Below are 21,326 nucleotides of genomic sequence, written 5' to 3'. Positions count from 1 at the left end.
ATTATGTTAATTGTGACACGGACTATGTGGTATACATGCTAAAATGTCCATGTGGGATGGCCTATATTGGCAAGACCACAGGCCCCTTCAAAAAGCGTTTTCAGCGACATCGGAGTGACATACGGACAATGTACAAGGTAGTTGAGAAAGGGGAAACCCCCGACTCCACAAAACCTGTTGCTCTTCACTTTTTAGAACAGAAACACCAGGTTCATTCCCTTAGGGGAATGGTGATTGAATGGGTTCAGGCACCTAGACGTGGTGGGGATCGTAAACGTTTGTTACTGCAGAGGGAGGCTTTTTGGATTTATACTTTAAACACAGTTGCCCCCGCAGGTTTAAACACCTATAATGGTCTGGCCTGCTTTCTACCTGTAAGGTAATTTATTGCTTTGAATACTGAAGAAGGAATTGCATATGTAAAGTTGTAAATTGTGTGTATATATATATATATATATATATATATATATGTGTATTATATTTATACTTTTCTCTTTTTTTCAGGCTCCTTGTCCTTTCTGGTTATTGAGGGAGTCTTTTGCAGCTGTTCTTCACGGTGTTTTCACTTTTGAGTCTTTCTATCTTGGTGGTATGTAAGTACTTAGTTCTCTCTATCCTATCCCAACTATGGCTCCTACTATCCTGACATAGTTTTCCTTGCTATAGGTTTCCCTATGATACCAGTATACTGCTGGTATGGGTGGACATTATTTGTTAAGTTTATATGCCAGAATCATGTGAACCTCTTTAAAAGTTGTTATTTTGTCTCCCTAGGTGCCATCTGTGTGGCCCTTTAAGCAGGTGTTTGTGGTTTGGTATGGTCTCCTAATGTGACATGCACACGCACGCTATACAAACGTTGCAAGGGGCCACTAGATGGCTTGGTGATCTTTGTATACACATATACGGCTTAGCCTCCTCTCATGGGGAGGCGGGGCTGGCCGGGATTTCGGATGGGAGGTAACTTCTCGCTAGGCAACCATTACGTGACTGGGAGGTTGGACGGCGAAGCGGTCTGGCCAATCACAGAGCACCTTTTACGCGGATGCGCCAATCAGAGCGCATCACAAGCGGCCGGCAACGGAGAGGGATGACGTAGCGCTCGGTGAGAGACTCTCACGGGTGCCTGTCATACCCTCTCGCACAGAGCATTGTGGGAGAGGCGGGATGTCCGCCCCGTGCATGTCGCAGTGGGAAGCTGTATGAAGCTGCTTGGGGACAAATAACTGCGCTGTGCATCAGAGGTATTCAGTGGTTTAGGTACTGTCTGCTATTTCTACATAGGGGTCACTGTGGATGTCAAGAGGACGCTCGATGTCTCTCATGTGATGATGTGTTGACATATGCTAATGTGGATGTGTTTGAATCTGGGGGGTGGGATTATGAGTTGAACTGGTTGCTTATTAGGTTGCACTGTCAGTCTACACGTTGTTACCATTCTGTACTGTTTTACCTTGACAAAGGGGACCCCACGGGGCCCCGAAACGAGTCGTCGGTTTATGGAGTGGACTTGTGTCACGTTGGTTGAATAAACCTCGATTTTGGATCACGTGAGTGTGCGGACCTCTATATAAAACCCACTGATAGAAATTCTATCTTACATTATAATAGTTTTCATGTCTTGCATGTGAAGAATAACATGCCAAAAGGTCAGTTTTTAAGAGGGTGGAAAGAATAGTTAGTGACCCTGCAATTAGAGACTGTAGATTAGAAGAGATGAAGTATACATTTTTGGCTAGAGGGTATCCAATAAGTTGTTTAATTGATAGGAGCAGGATTGAGACAGGTAGCAATAATAGATTTAGTAAGTTTAAAAGTAAGGTTAAAGGTGATTGTAATAGAATCCCTTGTGTAACAATGTAATATATTGTCAGATAGAATAGAAAAAATAATCAATAGCCACTGGTCCATTTTGAGAGAAGGCCTGCCATATGTACGAAAATTTTGTGAACGTCCACTTACGTCCTACAAAAGGGCCCCCTCTTTGAGAGACATCATAGTCAAGGGGGACATAGGGCCAAAGAAACTATCCAAAACTATGAAGAATGGGACTTATCCATGTCTCAACTGCCACCTTTGCAGTTATATTATGAAAGGAGACACAGTTACCCACCCCTGCAGGGGCACTAAGTTTAAAATAAAGGGGCACTATACATGTGACTCCAAGTTTGTTGTCTATTTGCTGAAATGCCCCTGTGGGATAGGATACGTGGGACAAACCACACAGGCCCTTAGAGATAGGCTAGCATCCCATAAGTCTACAATTAGGAATAAAAATCTAGAATTAGCTGTTTCACATCATTTTACCACTCATAATAATGGTTTATCACAGTTGCGGGTTCAAGTGCTAGAAGGGGTCCCTATATTGAGAAGAGGAGGTGATAGACAACAACAGTTACTTAAAAAAGAGAATTACTGGATTAAAAAATTAGAGACCTTGGAACCTAAGGGTTTAAACAGAGAATATGATCTAACAAATGTAATGACCTAGAGGGATGGGTTTGTAATTTCTTGCATTTGCTGAGTATTGAAATAATTGTATGTGAATAGTCAGTTGGGCGGTGTTGCAATCCAGGCCTTAGTATATAGTAATTAACTACCCTGGCTGTACAAGCGGATTATGCCGCTTGTTTTTTGGCTGCAGTAGGGTGTGGTTTGCTCCACCCTGACAAACAGTGTTGTGCTTTTGCTGTATTACGTATGGCGCTGGTGGCTTTTAGGATGGATGGGGCCGCTCTCATCCCCTTTGCTGCCGCTGTTTCTATTTATTTTATACATAGGATCTTTGTAATCCTTTATTTATTAGCATTGTTTACATGCTTTAGAGCGGACGTTGTGGCTCAATTCCTTATTGGTTGGCGGTATTTTGGGGGGCGGGAGCCGCTCCATGCGTCTTCATAGTCGCACTGTTGAAGTCTTCAAGCGGACGTTGTAGCCGCGGCTGTGATTGGTCGGCGGCTAGGGGAGGAGAGACTGAGCTGAGCGGACGGTATCGGCCTTATTGTGATTGGCTGACGCAGCGCTATAGTGAGTTACACGATGAGAGACAGAATTCTGTGGTGTTTAACACCGGAGATTAAAGTCTGAGTGTTAACATATGATCTGGGCTTCATTTATCTCTCCTCAGGTTTACGTTTATAGATTTATATGCACTGTATGTAAATAAATGTTATAGGCATACGCAACATATGTGAATATTAGCCTATGGCAGTGATGGCTAACCTTGGCACTCCAGCTGTGACAAAACTACAAATCCCATCATGCCTCTGCCTCCACAAGCTATGCTTAGAGCTGTCAGAGTATTGCAATGCCTCCTGGGACTTGTAGTTCCACCACAGCTGGAGTGCCAAGGTTAGCCATCACTTGCCTATGGGCTGTAGTAGCTCATGAATATGTACTCATTCAAATGTTTAGATTTGCACAGTCTCCCATCAGGTCCTCCTTTGTGTTTTATATAAGCAGGCTTGATGAGATGCATGTCAGAGTGTGTGCCTGAACTATCTGAAGAAAGAGCTATACTCTGAAAAAAAGTGCATCATGGTGACCAAGCTCACACTCGTTAATGCCTGTTGTGGATTTCAAAAAGCTTTAATAAAATTACTGAATTTTAGACTGCGGATCCTGACATCCTATTTGACAAATTAACCTGTGCACTCCAGGATTGATCACTGCACGTCAAGTTCCACTGGTGCTGTCACAATTGAAGATTATTGACCTCGGTGTAAAGTAAACAGATAACATGATTCACTTTTGCAGGTTGGAAATAGGTTCAATCTCATACAATTCATTCACTCATTTCATTCAATTCTCAAAACATGCACAAGGAACACAACTACAGCAATTCCAATAACTTTCAATGGAAAATCATTGTTTAGTCTGTGCAATACATAATTTTATATTTTGCTTGTTTAGTGATGAGCTTGAATTCTGCATAGTAGTAATTTCCCCGTGACATTTGGAAATATGATGCAAAATAGTAATGCGAAATTTCAAACTATTGCGAAATTAATTTTGCACATAATTGTAATTATAATGCATAGCTTTGCATTGACTTTCCTGAAAGATTCAGCTATGTAAAGATCAATGACTTCAATGCATTTGGTAAAAATTATTTCATTTTGCTTGCATGGCCATACATTTTCACACACATTCTCACTCATGTGAAAAGATGCTCAAAATATTTTAGAGAACTCTATAAACGTTAATGTTGCATAACTTTCGAAAATTATGAAAAATGGAGAATACCTGCAAAATTGCAATTCTGATCAATATTATGATTGTGAGGGTTGTGCAAAATTTCACAAAAGCAAATTACTAATTATGATCACGCAGCTCTTGTTGAGAATCAACCCTGGTACTTTTCAAAACAGGAAAGCATCATTTTTCAACAGAGCAAATATATGGCATATATTGTAGGAGCCTTTGATTTGCCCCATTTGACTCGTTTAATTCAGAGCAGATGATGTATTTGCAGGCAGGAAAAACTAAACTAGCACTGTAAAATACAGTAAGAGTTCAGTAATAAACAGGAAATAAAAATGAGCCTTTTTAAGAAGCAGCCAGCACACTTATTTTAGGGGTTCTAGGTCAGGTGTTACTTGTACTGATGGCAGTTTATTCCAACAGTCCATTTGTAATGGTCAAGTCATAAATATTGCCCACTAGACATGTAAACTAGCTCCATACATCTCTTATCACTCTGCAGTGTTTATGATATCTTTGCCAGGGTTACATTTGCACTTGGCTTCTGGCTTTGGCCGTGGTGCATAGCGTTAATCATACACTTATCCAATGTTACAGGCTGAATTTCTCTCTACCTCTAAAGTAAGAGGAAAATGTGTAGATGTCTGTTCTACAAATGCCAGGATATAATGTACATTCAGCCCATAACAACTGCTTTGAGTTACAGTATTCTAACACTTCATTAAACAACAGAGGCATTCTAATGTTAGAGCCCTCTTATTGTTCCTATTGTCAGTTTCATTACTTTAATGACTAACAGAGTGTATGTACAAAGCCTAGAGGACCTCGCCACCAGATTATTCCAGCAATAATTGCCTGTTTCGGACAAGGTCAAATAAGGACAATAGGCAATAGCTTACAGTGCCCTCTAGTTGTCAACATAATTATGGAAAAAGGATCCGCAAACCAGACTTGGCTCAGTGAAAAAATGTCTATTCTTTATTTAGAAAAATTCCACATGACAAAATAGTGCAATAAAATCTCAGGATCGACTAACGCGTATCGGGCCTACAATCTGCCCTTAGTCATCAAGTCCTTATTGTCTGTTTACAAATTACAAGTTTCCAAAGTGTAGTTTATCTTGCCCTAAAAGCTGTCATTGCATTTTATTCTAACTGCTTTTTATTATATATTAGCATCTTCTAATGAGCTGTTCTGAACTGTGTGTGTGCCTGAAGCACAGGGAGCTTCACAGAGAGCTCCTTTTCACTTGTTAGACTGTGTTTGCACACATGTATCAACATTGGAATGCAAGCAAAGATACTGTTATCTCCCGTTTGGAGGTGGATTTGAAGCTAAATAGCAGAACAAAGTGCTTTGTTTAACCATTTCAGTAATGTTCTGCTGAAAAAAATGTTTCTGGGATAGTAGCTTTCAAGCTGTGAGGAATCTTTAAGAGCAAAGTAGAAGTGCTGACTTTCAGACCACTTTAAGCAATAGAAAAAGAACAATGATTATAATAATTACAACATGGGTGAGCTGTGCTCATGTAACGGTTATGTGTTTTGATAGGTTGAATCCTGCCTGAATATAGGTATATTTGTCACGACTGAAACAGGGACCATAGTGACATATAATGGGATGTAGTCAATTATTCAGGATACCCACTATGTTAATTAACCCAGTTTCCACATCAGAAAAAAATCTTATATCTATATATGGCTGTTTAGCAGAATTCTCCTCCCAAAGCATTCTGGGAGACCAGGTGCAGTTTCTACTGACTTCAGAGCGCTCAAGAAACATTCTGTAGATATGTACCTACCAGCAGTAAAGGTGCAGAAAATATTTTATAATGGTCAAACATTAACTAAGTAATTTATAAAGTAATATTGTTAAAATAAGCAATTTTATTCATTATATTTAGTAAAGTTACTCTTCAACTCAAACATCCAAATGTTGGCATCTACTGTATTTTTCACAAGCTGATAGTTTTCTGTATGCTTTACTGAATGACTGTTATAAGATACATGTTTAGCGATAAAGATTTTAAATAAAAGTGCAACTTCAAACATATTAAAACACACTTAGTTTTATTTCTACTGTAGATTTTATTATAAGTTTGGATGAAATGTGTCGGTGCTGAGACAAGTGGATATAGTGAGTCAGAGAGAGAAGATTCTTCACACTGTTTCCATGTTTGTAAACACTCAGACAGAAAAAAAGTCTGTTTACATCATTAGAATGTCAACAAAATTACTGTAGCATCACAACTGCAAATTCACACTTTATGCTAACAAAAGAAATCAATGGTTAACTTTAAAAACAGCATAAAACCTAAAGAAATACTACGTTTAACCGCTTTCAGATGGCGGTGATTGAAATCTACACCGTTTGGAGGCTGTTTGTTTGTCCTGCCAGGACCTAGAGGATCGCGTCACTGTCCCCCACCGCAGCTCACTCGTCCTGCTGTCAGTATAATGGCAGAGCTCTGTGAGTCGGTCAGGAGCCAGTTTCATTGGCTCCTGACCCTGTCATCAATGTGAGTGAATCTCATTGGCTCACATTGATCACAGGGTCAATGAAATTGGCTCCTGACTGGCTTACAGAGCCCTGCCGTCATAGAGACAGCAGAGTGGGTGGGGTGAGGCGACGGGTGTGCGGTGTGAACAGTGGTAGCGGCGATTCGTTTGTATGGGCCCTGTTTCTGGTACTAGTGGTCTCTGTTCCTTAAAGGGCCAGAGACCGCTGGTACTAAAGGGGTTCAAAAAAAATACCTGAATTTACTTCATTGTGTGGGAGGAATAATTTGTTTAAAAAGTCACTAAGACTGGGTATTTAAAGTACACCTGAAGCGATGTAAAATATATGCAAAAGTTTGGGCAACGTTGTTAATCGTCATGTTTTCCTGTATAAATTGTTGGTTGTTATGATAAATGTCAAATATATCATATAGGAGACACACAGTGATAGTTGAGAAGTGAAATGAAGTTTATTGGATTTACAGAAAGTGCACAATAATTGTTAAATTAAAATTAGCCAGGTGCATAAATTATATTAGAACTAATTATTAGAACTCAAATTGGCTTGGTACGCTCACTGACCCCTGACCTACATACACAGGTGAATCCAATTATGAGAAAGAGTATTTAAAGAGTAACTGTCAGGCTGCAGAAGCTAATTTAAACCTCTATTCTCCTGTGTTAAACTGTTTAGAAGGAAGCCAAAAAGCATTAGTGAAGATAAAAATCTCTCTTACCTTTGATCTGTGCTTATCAGCAAAGCTGTTATAGACCCAAGAGGACGCAAGCCGCATACTATACTGCAAAGCATTCTGGGGCCCTCCCCTCGGCTGCTAATGAGACGTTACAGCAGCTTGTAATCAGTCCAGCGCGTAGCACTGATAAATCTCTGGGCAGAGTACACTGCAGGAGTCAGCTATTGTTCCTAGCCACATGGCTCATTAATATTCACTGCACACTGTGTTATTCAGTACGAGCTTTTCTGTGATCAGGAAGCAGGCAGGACATGACGACACATTTGACAGAAAAACATGGAGCCTGCCATGAGCTGTCAGGAGCATCTATCTCTGCATATACTATATACAAATTCTGTGAAATCCAAACGTGGACAGTGAAATGCATATGTAATGTAAGTACAGCCAATCTTTAGCTACTGATATATGTGTTTATTTTCTCTGAGACCTTATACCTAACAGCTCCTCTTTAAGGGGCTCAATTGTAAGTTTCCCTCCTCCTTTTAATTTTCTCTGAAGAGTAGCAACATGGGTGTCTCGAAACATCTCTCAAATTACCTTTCACCATCATGGTTTAGGGGAAGGATACAGAAAGCGGTCTCCCAGATTTCAATTGTCTGTTTCCACAGTTAGGAACATATTGAGGAAATGGAAGACCACATGCTCAGGTTAAGTTAAAGCGGACCCAAACCAAACAATTTTTTAATTCAAAATATTTAGTTGCACCACTCTGACACATACAAAGATAAATAAACACTCCTTCAAGCCGATGAGCATTTTAGTGCATGCTTTTCACTCTTTTCATAACTAGGGTTATACTGGGGGCAGCCACTAGCAATCCCTCCATTGCCTGACACCACCTACTCCACCAGTTTGCCGGACTCTGTCCCTGCAATATGAAAGGAAGGGAGGGGTTCCTCCAAAAAATGTAAAATATTTTATATTTGTCATCATGCAGTGCAGCTGAAAAAAGGCTGCTATTTATTAATATAATTTAGAAAATAGATTTCTGAAATCATGTATTGTTAACCTCCTTAGGGATAACTCTGTGCTGGACATGGGGTAAGCCGCCGGAGGGTGCCGCTCAGGCCCTGCTGGGCCGATTTACATCATTTTTTTTTTTTTGCTACGTGCAGCTAGCACTTTGCTAGCTGCGTGTGCATAACGATCGCCGCCGCTACCCGCCGATCCGCTGCTATCCGCCGCTCCGCCCCCACGAGACCCCTGCGCTGCCTGGCCAATCAGTGCCAGGCAGCGCTGAGGGGTGGATCGGGACACCCGCTGACATCAGGACGTCGATGACGTCCGTGACGTCATCGCGATCGTCGCCATGGCGACGGGGAAGCCCATACAGGGAATCCCGTTCAGAACGGGATTCCCTGCAGGGTAAAAGCGCCGGCAGGCATCGGAGGGGTGGGAGGGATAGCGAAGGGAGGGGGGAAGCATGTAGCTAGCGCTAGGCTAGCTACATGCTTTAACAAAAAAAAAAAAGTGCTGCGCTGCCCCCTGGCGGATTTATTGTACCGCCAAGGGGGTTAATTTGGGTCCACTTTAACCCTCCTGGCGGTCTATTAAAAACCGCCAGGGGGCAGCGCAGCAGTTTTTTTTTTTTTTAAATCATGTAGCGAGCCTAGTGCTGTGCAGCGGCATCCCCCCACCCTCTTCGATCGCCTCTGGCGATCAAGCCCATCCGGAAATTCCGTTCTGAATGGGATTTCCATTAGGGCTTCCGGGTAGGATGACGTCACAGATCCACCCCTCAGCGCTGCCTGGCACTGATTGGCCAGGCAGCGCATGGGTCTGGGGGGGGCGGCGCGGCGGGTAGCGGCAGCGATAGGAGTGCACACGCAGCTAGCAAAGTGCTAGCTGTGTGTAGCAAAAAAAAAAAAATTATGCAAATCGGCCCAGCAGGGCCTGAGAAATCCTCCTGCACGGATTACCCCGAACTACGTTCGGGGTTACCGCCAGGAGGGTTAAGGCTCAAAGTGGCAGACCAAGAAAAATCTCGTATAAGCAGAAGCGACGAATGGTGAGAGCAGGCAGAGTCAACCCACAGACGAGCACCAAAAACCTACAACATCATCTTGCTGCAGATGGAGTTACTGTGCATCGCTCAACCATTCAGCGCACTTTACACAAGGAGATGCTATATGTAAGAGTGGTGCAGAGAAAGCCTTTTCTCCCCCCACAGCACAAACAGGGACGCTTGAGGTATGCTGAAGCACATTTGGACAAGCCAGCTTCATTTCGATATAAGGTGCTTTGGACTGATGAAACTAAAATTGAGTTATTTGGGCATAACAAGAGGCGTTATGCATGGAGGAAAAACACCGCATTCCAAGAAAAACACCTGCTACCTACAGTAAAATGTGGTGGTTCCATCATGCTGTGTGGCCAGTGCAGGGACTGGGAATCTTGTCAAAGTTAAGGGACACATGGATTCCACTCAGTATCAGCAGATTCTGGAGACCAATGTCCAGGAATCAGTGACAAAGCTGAAGCTGTGACGGGGCTGGATCTTTCAACAAGAAAATGACCCTAAACACTGTTCAAAATCCACTAAGGCATTCATGCAGAGAAACAAGTACAACATTCTGGAATGGCCATCTCAGTCCCCAGACCTGAATATAATTGAAAATCTGTGGTGTGAGTTAAAGAGAGCCGTCCATGCTGGGAAGCCATAAAACCTGAATGAACTAGAGCTGTTTTGTAAAGAGGAATGGTCCAAAACACCTTCAACCAGAACCCAGGCTCTCATTGGAACCTACAGGAAGCGTTTAGAGGCTGTATGTCACGCTTGGAGGTGTATTCTCCACGGTCAGCACGTGATGCATAAGCTGACGTGAAGGAGGTACACACACCAGCACAAGGAATCAGGATATCCCCAGTTTAGTGGAGGAGAGGACTGACTCCAATAAGAGATTGTGGTGCACAGAGCCGGTGCAGATCCGAACAGCCACAAACACTTTCGTAAATAACGTCTCAGCGCAAAGTAACGCTGAGCGCATAAACCAGGACTGAGGAGATCAGGACAGGTAGACAGAATGAACGCTTGCTTAACTAGCCACTACTTAGTGACAGCAAGCGTCCACAATAAAACCAACTGGAATGAGGTAGCCAATGCGTTTGCAGCAATGGCGTGCCTCACAAAGACAGGACAGGATAGTCAGGAAATAGCAGGATCAAGATAGATGAACGTAACACAGATAAATATACAATAAGTATGATTTCCTAGCGTATTACAATTACAGCTATCAATGAAACTATTTGTAACGTCTGACTAACATATGTATATATCGGCAATGAACCGATATATGACATAAGCAGGAACTCTGACTAAGACTGGAGTAATACAGGGAACAGGACTCAGAAGGATTCGCTATCTCTTCGCAGAGATGAACGCAATCCACAAACAGGACCAGGAACAGGATAACTAGCTCAGCGTGCTGGAACGCTGACTAACGGAACACAGGATATAAACAGTTCGTGTACGTATATATCAGCGACACTGATGTATCAACGTAACACGAATACAAGGAAAATAATAAACGTGCAAGTATGCGTATATATTGGCGATGAACCAATATATGACACAAGCCAAGCAAAGTAACAACTTCTAGAACAAGAGCAGAACTAGGAGGACTCGCTGACCCCTTCGCAGGAGTCAGCGCAGTCCACACAGACCAGGAACGAGGTGGGGCACGAGCAGAGTAACAGACTGAATCTGAGACTATGGTAGCCCATGAGACATTGCAGGAAGCAGTTCTTTATACTGAGGTCATCCAATGGGAGCAGACCTGCAGATTCCCACACAAGTGAATGGTAATTAATCACAGGCTGATAGCAGGAAAAGGCAGACAATGATATGCAGCCTGCAGGAAAGGGACTGCCCCTCCACTGCAGCAGACAATGTTTGTTTACACAAGAGCATGTTAAACTGTCATTAATTTCAGAGTGACTGCAGATGGAATCAGCAACTAGTTTAAGTGCAAACCAAACTATGCAAGAAAATGCATGTAATGACATCAGAACTGCTTGGGTTACAATACCACTGCAGCCAGCAGTAAACGCTGCAGACATGATCATAACACTGTAATTTCTGAAAAATGAAGATCTACTAAATATTGATTTCATTTCTTTCTGTTGAAACAATTATTGCACAGTTTCTGTAAATCCAATAAACTTAATTTCACTTCTCAATTATCACTGTGTGTGTGTGTGTGTGTGTCTCCTATATATTTAACTGACTATATATATATATATATATATATATATATATATATATATATATATATATATATATATATATATATATATATATATATATATTTTACACATATATACTTACCTGAGGAGTTGGTGCCTCTGGATGGTCCAGAGGCTTCCTGGATCCTAATAGGGCTCACCAATCCAGCACTGGGTCCCTCTTCATCTTCTGGCTGTATTCCTGTCTCTTGGACAAACACATCTGTATTGAGCATGTATGAGGAAGGTCCTCACATGCCCAATAGAACAAAGCTGCTTGTACATGTCTTTTTCTCTTATTGGGCATTACTTGCAATGCCAATTTCACATCCAGATGTGTTCATCCACAGCTGTATTTGACTGCCGAGAGTCAAATAGGTATAAAGGGAGCCTGCACTGGATAAGCTGAAAATGAGCTGTATGAGGATCTGGGAAGCCTCTGGATTAACCTCCCCGGCGTTCTATTGAGATCGCCAGGGAGGCTACAGGAGGGTTTTTTTTTTTATAAAAAAAAATCTATTTCATGCAGCCAACTGAAAGTTGGCTGCATGAAAGCCCACTAGAGGGCACTCCAGAGGCGTTCTTCCGATCGCCTCCGGCAAGCATAAGTAACAAGGAAGGCTGCAATGAGCAGCCTTCCTTGTTTGGCTTTCCTCGTCGCCATGGCGACGAGCTGAGTGACGTTATGGACGTCAGCCGACGTCCTGACGTCAGCCACCTCCGATCCAGCCCTTAGCGCTGGCCGGAACTGATTGGTCCGGCTGCGCAGGACTCGGGCGGCTGGGGGGACCCTCTTTCGCCGCTGCTCGCGGCGGATCGCCGCAGAGCGGCGGCGATCAGGCAGCACACGCGGCTGGCAAAGTGCCGGCTGCGTGTGCTGCTTTTTATTTGAGGAAAATCGGCCCAGCAGGGCCTGAGCGCCAGCCTCCGGTGGTGAAGGACGAGCTGAGCTCGTCCATACCGCTCAGGAGGTTAAAAAAAAAAATATTGCGTCAGGTGTCAGTCATGCCTTAATAAAACTGGTTAGAAGCATTTGTCAATCTTGGCTTTTTATCACATTCAAAGATCCCTTGAACTGCTACGGAAAGTAATAATACAATACTCTAAACACTAATAAAAGCCTTCCAGTTGCATAATCGATACAAATTTACTAAATAAAAGAACATAATGTGTGACACCTACACCAACTTTACCTAAAACTTTGGTAACTGATCTTATCAATCTGTGCGATGCAGTATTTTCTTAAAGCGTCACATACATTTGCATTAGGGGCACAAAAGATTGGACATCGTGCATGACTGTATCATGGATATGGCATTCCTTTCCAGCTGACCATCTTTAAGGCTACTTGCACACCAAGACGTTGCATTTTAGGGGACGTTATGGTCACATAACGTGCCCCTAACGCAACGCATGGTAGTGCTGGAGAGGACGTTAGAGTGAGCCGCGTTAGGCGGCTCTATCCGCATAAGGTCTCCCAGAGTGGCGCTGATTGGTCGGCGGGACCACGTGATGCGGAGCGAGACACTCCCCATCACGTGGTCCCGCCGGCCAATCAGCGGCCGCCAGTGCAGTGCGTATTAAGTAGCCATGTGCGCGGATACTGTAGCAGCATCTCCCCGCCTCCTCTCCGCCCCCCACTGAGCATGTGCAAACAGTCTAACCATGCTGCACTTTCACTACAACGTGCAGCGTTACATATAACGCAACGTGGGCAGTGTGAACAGCCCACTTGTGTTACATTGCTGTGCGTTGGGGGAGCGTTACAGGCTGCACTAACTAGCGCCTGTAACGTCCCTGTGTGCAAGCAGCCTTAGGAAATCAGTCAGAACTATCAATATCCCAAAAGCCTGATCGCAGGCACCCTCATGAGCACAAACGCTGTTTCTAATTGTTGAAACAAGTCGAGTTTATATGTACTGGTGTACTTCAAAAATCAGCCCCTTACTCTAAAGCAATCAGACTTGTAAAATACTTGGCCAACTGTTATATGCAGGAAAACTCTAAGGGCCCATTTCCACTGGCGCGATTTCCACGCTGAATCCACAAAGTTTCCCTGCAGTCAAATCGCGCTGGGAAACTCTGCCATAGGTAACAATGTCACCGCCGGCCAAATCGCTTGCACTAGCGATTCGGCCAGCATTTTCATCTGAAATGGTGCGGGAGGCTGCGTATCCCATATCCGTGCACAGCTGATGGGATTCGTCTCAGTATCCGCACACCAGGAAGTGACGCTGCACATCTCACAGACGCGTGTGTCACAAGGGGAAACGGGACCTTAGTGTTGTACAAGTATCATCCTCCTTATACCAGTGCCTGAAATTCCTCTTGAAATTATGTTTCTCCCTTGCTTATATTATACTTTCATATGCCTGCAGTGCAGACTCGCTTTTTCTCCCCCAAAAGTGGGGGAAAAAAGTCACTGCGTCTTATAGTCCAAATGCAGGGAGTTCCTGACTTGTGAACACTTCCCAATACTAACCACCAACCCACCACAATGTCAGGGACTCCCTGAACTGTGCCCATGCAGAGGACACGGGGACACAAAGGGGCATAGAGGAGGACACAAGGATGACAGAGGCAGACACATGGGGGACACAGGTAGACACAAGGCATGAGGTATAAAGGGGGCATAATCCACAAGATGCCCCTTCACCATGGATGCAGTGGGTTTAGTATATATTAGGTGCGTCTTATGGTCAGGAGCGTCTTAAAATGTTAGTCCCATGCCTCCAGATCAAGCAACCACAAGCCTAAAGATAAAAAGATCTAGTAGTCACATGCCTGCAGGTAAATAAGTCAAGTAGGCACAGGCTTTCAGAAAAAATTATTAAGTAGCCATGTACCTCAAGATTAACATTTAAAAAGTGTACCAGAGACTACTACAGGTAGCCATACATCTAGCGATTTGGCTGTACGATTGACCATTCGATTCGATCATTTGATAGACTCGAGTGTGTTCCATAATTCCCAATGATGAAAAGTGGCTGATTTCATGTCGAATCGACCAGCTTAGTCAATCAAGCACGATGCAAGTTATCGGTCAATTGCACAGGAATCAGCTACTGTTCACATGTCATTCGATAGACTGAATCGATTTTTGCATTCAGAGCATGGAGACACCACATTGGTCAGAATGTGAAGGTGAATCGCATAGGATATAGTTTGTAGTGTGTGGGTCACTAGTCGATCAACCATACTGAAGTTGATTCTTTAATAAAGTTGATCGCTTTGTCGATTGAATCAGAATCGCTAGATGTATGGCTACCTTAAAAGAATCCTCAGGCTTTGTAAGCCCCCCTCCCCCGATTTATTAACGCATGGCTTCCTCCAGCATTCCCAGCGACATGTCCCATGACGCAGCTCTGCTCACAGCCCGGTGTCCCCGCCAGTACTGAGGCCGAGGTACGAGGGTCGGCCTCGTACTGCGCCTGCGCCGCTGTCAATCACGGCCACATTGTCTGCGGTGTACTGCTCAGGCACAATAGTTCTGCGTCTGGGCAGTACACCACGACAACGTGGCCCTGATTGACAGTGGCGCAGGTGCAGTACGAGGTAGGCCTAAGTACCGGCGGGGACACCGGGCTGTGAGCAGAGCTGCGTCGTGGGACATGTCACCGGGAAGGAGCTGGAGGAAGCCCCAGGTAAGTAGATCGGGGGGGGGGGGGGGGGGGCTTACAATGCCTGATGATTCCTTTAAGTATAGAAGCTTTATACATACCTGGAGCTTCCTCCAGCCCCCTCCGCACCGATCACTCCCACGCCTTCTTCCTCAGCCTCCTCCTCTCTGTAGAAGCCGCATAAGTTTGGCCAGTCTGCACATGCACAGTTCGGCTGTGCACGCACCCCCGTCTTGGAGCATTCTGTGTCTACACAGTAGTAGGATACAGAGCACTCCCGGCCACGGCATGCGCAGTGCACCCCGACTGCCCCCCCCCCCTCCCTGAGGTTTCTGGGGGACCAGCTCTGTTTTGGTACTGTCTTCGGAATGCTCAGTAACCAAGCATTCTGCAGAGATCACCTGCCAGTACTCAAGATGATACCGGCTGTGATAAATTTCAGAATGTGAATCGTGCAGAGGAGAGATTTTTCAATAGGTAAACACTGACAAATCTCCAGATAAGATTCCCATTTCCCAATATGCATTTTATGGTTAGAAACACTGCCCAACATGCAGTTTATGGGGGGAAATGCTTCCCAATATGCAGTTTATGGAGGGTAAACGCTACCCAATTTGCAGTTTATGGGAAGGAGACCGCTTCCCAATATGCATTTTATGGGGGAAACACTGCCCAATATGCAGTTTATGGGGGGGGGGGAGAAAATGTGCTGCTAGTGGGTCCCAGGCCTAGGTGGCCACACACCATACAATTTTTCAATTTTTTTTTCAATTCAAGAGTGAGGCCTCTTTTACAGTTTCAACGCAGACTAACGCACAGGAATACTAAGTCTGTGCAACATTCACAGTGCACACGTTGCGTTTGTGTGTAACAAGTTAGACTGTTTGCACATGCTCAGTAATGACTTGGAAGCATACTTTTCATTGCCTGTAGGCTCTACACTTTTATGTAAATAAAATCAGTTTTCCTCAGGGCAATTCCTATACACTGCCAATAATTTAGCAAACATTACTATACCAGCTTACCCCTTTTCTTTTCTCTGTCTGCTTTACCCGGCAATACAGGTGCACTAGGAGGGAACAAATGCCTAAGGCCTGTTACACATCAGAAACGTGCAGGAGAACGGCTCCTGCAGGCGTTGCGGCGTGTCGTCGGGAAACTCCGGTGCGACGCTGAGTAGCGGCGGTAGTAGTTAATTAACCCGAAGGGGAAACGGCGATTCCCGACGATAAAATGCGCCGAGATGCGTCGTATTGCAACGTATCGAAACGCAGCGTCGGGTGTGAAAGGTAAAAGGAAAGTCTATGGACTTTCCTTTTACCTTGGTTAACGCAAAGTATAGACCTTGCGTTAAAACGCGTAAAAAGGGCTCTGGTGTGAAAGAGCCCTAAGGGCTCTGGTGTGAAAGAGCCCTAAGGAAAGACATTTGGAAATCTGATATCCCTCTAGATGGCAATAATTCTAACCATGTAAATGAAATGCTGGCTTCAGAATGAAGATCAATATGGCCCACCAAACTGTTGTAATGACTGAAAGGAAATAGAAGGCATGTCTGGGGGAAAATAATCATAATAGGCTACAGACTGAACTAGAAAAGGTAATGTTAATAGAACTACATTACAAAAAAGTTTGTAAATTGGATATGTAATATAATATTACCAATAATTAAAATAGAGAATGAAAATTAATGGGAGCAAGGTCTACAAGTTGCTTTGCAACTTTTTGGGGGCATTACGTTGTAATTTGCGCTGCGACCTTAACGTTGCATCAAAACGCAACATCCTACTGTAAAAGAGGCCTTACAGTCAATCTTTCTGATTGTAACATTTGAAAAATCTTACTAATGGTGGCCATACATGGTACAATTTTTTCATCCAATCTTACCATTTCTATGTAATATAAGGTAACTGCCTAAATTATCCTTTCAATATATTCACTTAATTTACCCTTGTACTACATAGAAATGGTAAGATTGGATGAAAAAAATTGTACCATGTATGGCCACCATAATGTACCTCACATGTGTTCAATTTTTCCCTATATTATATATATATATATATATATATATATATATATATATATATATTAAAAAAATTGAAAACTCAGAAAAATTGCTTGCATCTGTACCTTACTGAATTGTCAGTCTACCACACACCATAAATAAAAACATTGATTAGAAGTTTCTGCCACGATCGAAGGAAAAAAAAAAAAAAGCTTTTGATTTTTTTTTTTTTTAATACAATTGATTTTATCGAATTGCTGTAAAATTAGATATTCATTGTATTGTGTGTAGCCACCTATTAACATTCTTGTGCATAGCATTGCAGGAGGTGTGTCCACCATATATGGCTATACTCAGAGCCCAGCAGGTAGCCCAGGTGACAGGCTCCCTCCTGGTTATCAGTTGCTTCTTCTCCTCTCAGATGAGAAAGGCTTCTCACCATGACCCTTCAGTGGTCAGCCTTCATGCCGATCGTATTCTTTTCTCATGGTCGGGGACTTCTCAACCTGGACTCACCTTTTCTCTTTCATCCTTCCAAGCACATTTTAGTGATGATGTGTGTTTCTTTGTTTCCACTGTGCATTACATTTTTAAATTCTGCACAGCAATATAAATGTCTACACCCCCGGAGGTTTTTCTTTCCTCCCTTTTTCCCCTCTTTCTTCTCTCAGCACACCCTCCCCTCCTGCACTGTGCTCTGTCTGGCTAGCAGCGGCAGGAGCAGTGCGCATGCGCCTTAGTCCTGCCAGCCACGGGGCTTAGTGTAATGAGACAAGGGGAGAGAGTCAGACACATAGGGGAAGAGAGTGCAATGCTAGCCGCTGTCTCCTTGCTGCCCTCCACCTTCTCCTGATCCTCCCTCCTCGCTAGTGAGGCTAGTAGCACAATTATAACTGAGGAGGAATACTAGAGGCTGCCCCAAGCCCTAGGCATGGCCAGCTCGGTGAGTGCAGGGGGAGGAACAAACCATTAATGCAGCCTTCTGCAGACCGGCTACAGCAGCACTGCCATCTATGTAATATCACTGCTAACTTCAACCTGGATTCCAGGGCAGCAGCGCCGCTCTTCTAGCTCGGCACCATTCTGCGCTATCATTCCCTGTGCGGAGGTGAACAGAGGCCACATAGCGATAGAAGGAGACAGCTGGATGCAATGGGGAAGTAGCTGGACATATGGACCGGTGTCGCCGTACAGTGGAGCAAAGCTTGGGCTGCGGAGGACATCGGAGGGAGAGCCCATAGGAGGGGCAGATGATCTGATAGCTGCTGAGGATACCGGTGGCAGGCAGGCAGCACCTGGGGCCGTGTGATCTCTGCCTCCCCCTCTCTGCAGGCATGGATCAGGAGCCACACTAGCGGATCAGCACTACCCACAACTGGATCACAACCTGGATCGCTTGTTTTACTTTTTCATATTTGCGTTTAAGGAAAGCCCGCACCTGGATTACCGTATAGGAAGGGGGGCTTCTTGTGCTGCTGGGAGGAGGGGATGCCCTCCGGATTGTAATTAAGCACCTGCGGGAAGCGAGACCTGGATTGCTCTGAATTCGGATCGCGGCCGGGAGCAAGCGGTGGAAGGTGGATCGTGGAGCTGATCTGGCTGAGCCCCCATAATAAAGGCAGCCCGGAGTTCCAGGAGGCGCCGCTAGCATGGTGCGTTCACTGCCTGCTCCGGCGGCCCTATAGTGCTATATGTGCTGCTAATAGGCTTCTTGTGACAAGGGGTTAAACCTTACCGGTGACAACCCCCCACCACCTTTACACCCACCTCTTCCTTATTAGCATTGCTGCGTGCACCTAGCTGCTTTATGCCAGTGACACCTATAGCTCAGCGTTCTCACCAGTTACCATTTACACTAGTGTGTTTGTGTATGTGTATATGTATCTATCTTATCTATATATCTATCTATATATATATATATATATATATATATATATATATATATATATATATATATATATATATATAATTTTCAATCACGTGTTCTTTTTTTTGTTGTGTGCAGTGTTCATGTGTAGGTCAGTCACTTTTCTATACGCAGAGGAATCCAATAGTTCTCCATCAACTGGGCTTCACCTAATGTAATAGCCTATATTATAATCTGTGGTAGAAATCACATCAGTGCCCTCAGGATAATGTAATGGTGTGCTGTGTAACCAGCCTATCGCAGCAGTATCTCATACGGGTTCATTTTAATCACTATTCCCTTTTTGTTGCATGTGTTCTAAAAAGGGCAGTCTTTGAAATCTAGTGCTGATAGCAGTCTGGGGAACAATGTATAGAGCACATCTGCATGCCTAGAATCTACATGCACAGCTCCGATAGCATACTGAATACATTGATATTTATTTGAAACAAGCGTTCATAGGCAGCCCATGCTGTTTAACTGCAGCTCACCATTGTGCACGCTCTTGTACCTCATGTTTTTTTTTTGAAGGGTTGATTTTAAAAATGCAAATAGGCAGTTGTAAGAAAAAGGTTCTCTGAGACAGCGGTTACTGCAAACCTTCTTTAGAAATGCTTTGCAGATCTAATCTTTGTTCCTGTTAGTGGTTTTTGCTTTTTTTTTATCAATGAAATTAGCAATACAAATACTGTACTTTCTGTTGAACACTGCCCCCATATTTCAGAATTCTAACAGTACATGTAGTGAATAGTGATGCTGTTCTGCTGAAGCAGAAGTGTTTCCCATGGTATACACTGAAGCTTGGTATGGGCAACACTTTCATTTTCCTCCACTTTGATTAAATCCAACATATGTTGGTTCCCGCATATGCTGTGGTCCCGCAGCTCTAAATCTGCATTTGATTTTTACCAGGCGGACCAGAAAATTCTGCTTGCAGATTTGGGTAATCAGGAACTGGAATTTGCAGGGGATGATGTGGGTATTTTCACAAGCTAATCAGATTTGAGAGCTACTAAATGACAGCCAATTAATCAAGCTACCAGTTAGCTATGCTCCTAAAAAGTTTTGCTTCAGCCCCTGCAAATTCCAGTATCCTTTGGAGCCAAATGTCTTTCATTTTAGGCTAGGTGCACAGTGGGCATTGCATCCCCAGCAAAAGGGAATGCAACAGAACAGGAAAGTGGCATTGCAGGTTATCTGTGCGTTGCGTCGCATAGTCAATGAAATATGTGCTTCACTGTCGCTGGCAACGCATGCATTTTGCGTTAACAAACTGCATGCAGTGCGTTGGGATGCCGCATGCTGTTATAGCACTCTAGCTACACTACGGATGTCGCATAGGTGGTGCATTGCAGTTCGCGTTGCAATGCATCCTTTCTGCCAGAGCTTTTCAACCTTGTCCTCAAGTACCACCAACCGTGCATGTTTTGTGGAAATCCACACAGGCAGTTAATCAACTCTCTGCTGAGACACTAATTACCTCACCTGTGAATGTTTGTGGTTTTCTGCAAAACATGCACTGTTGGTGGTACTTGAGGACACGGTTGAAAAGCCCTGCTTTACGCCATAGTTCCCCAACCCTGTCCTCAAGGCCCACCAACCGTACATGTTTTTCAGGAAACCACAAACATTCACAGGTGAGGTAATTAGTGTCTCAGCAGAGCTGATCAAATACCTCTTTTGATTTCCACAAACTTGCACTGTTGGTGGGCCTTGAGGACAGGGTTTGGGGAACACTGATTATGCCAGACACATTTTCTGGTAACCACTTTTATCATACCTTGTGTAGGGTTTCCATAGGGTACTCCATTTCTTCTTGCAACCCAAAACATTGGGGGGTTAAGGAACAGTGAGTAATGTGTCTGTAAATTGCTGTGGAAAAAGTATGGGTGTCACATGAATAATTATGAAGAGAAGGAAAATGTATTTCACACACAAACCTAGTCACTCCCCTCCTTAGATGCTGAACTGCTATTGCTCACTGATCCCCATAGGTCTTTTCACAAAGCCTACTAACAAGGTTCAAGTTGGAGCAGTGAATAAGTGGCATTACTCTGCTTGATCCACCTTTTCAGTTTGTTTCTCAGTGCCTTGTTTGCTCTGGTCTGCCAGTGCTTG

At 43.9% G+C, this 21,326-nt stretch overlaps 1 protein-coding gene across 8 annotated transcripts in view; it reads left to right on the top strand.

Moving 5' to 3' along the window:
- The window catches only part of MLLT3 (MLLT3 super elongation complex subunit), a 371,915-nt gene that overhangs the window by 27,102 nt on the left and 323,487 nt on the right, over positions 1-21,326 (top strand). For 5 of the 8 annotated variants that reach the window (XM_068234412.1, XM_068234413.1, XM_068234411.1 and 2 more), the window contains exon 2: positions 505-589. Coding sequence is in view for 3 of the 8 variants with exons in the window: in XM_068234413.1 (XP_068090514.1) it covers positions 505-589 (85 nt within the window). In the remaining 5 variants the exon portion in view is untranslated. Of the gene's footprint in view, positions 1-504; positions 594-18,082; positions 18,955-21,326 lie in introns of those variants that run through there. The other 3 variants (XM_068234407.1, XM_068234406.1, XM_068234410.1) reach the window with 2 other exon arrangements.

Source organism: Hyperolius riggenbachi, chromosome 1 (genome assembly GCF_040937935.1).
Source record: "Hyperolius riggenbachi isolate aHypRig1 chromosome 1, aHypRig1.pri, whole genome shotgun sequence".
Taxonomy (NCBI): Eukaryota; Metazoa; Chordata; class Amphibia; order Anura; family Hyperoliidae; genus Hyperolius; species Hyperolius riggenbachi.
This window is presented reverse-complemented; position numbering and strand designations above follow the sequence as displayed.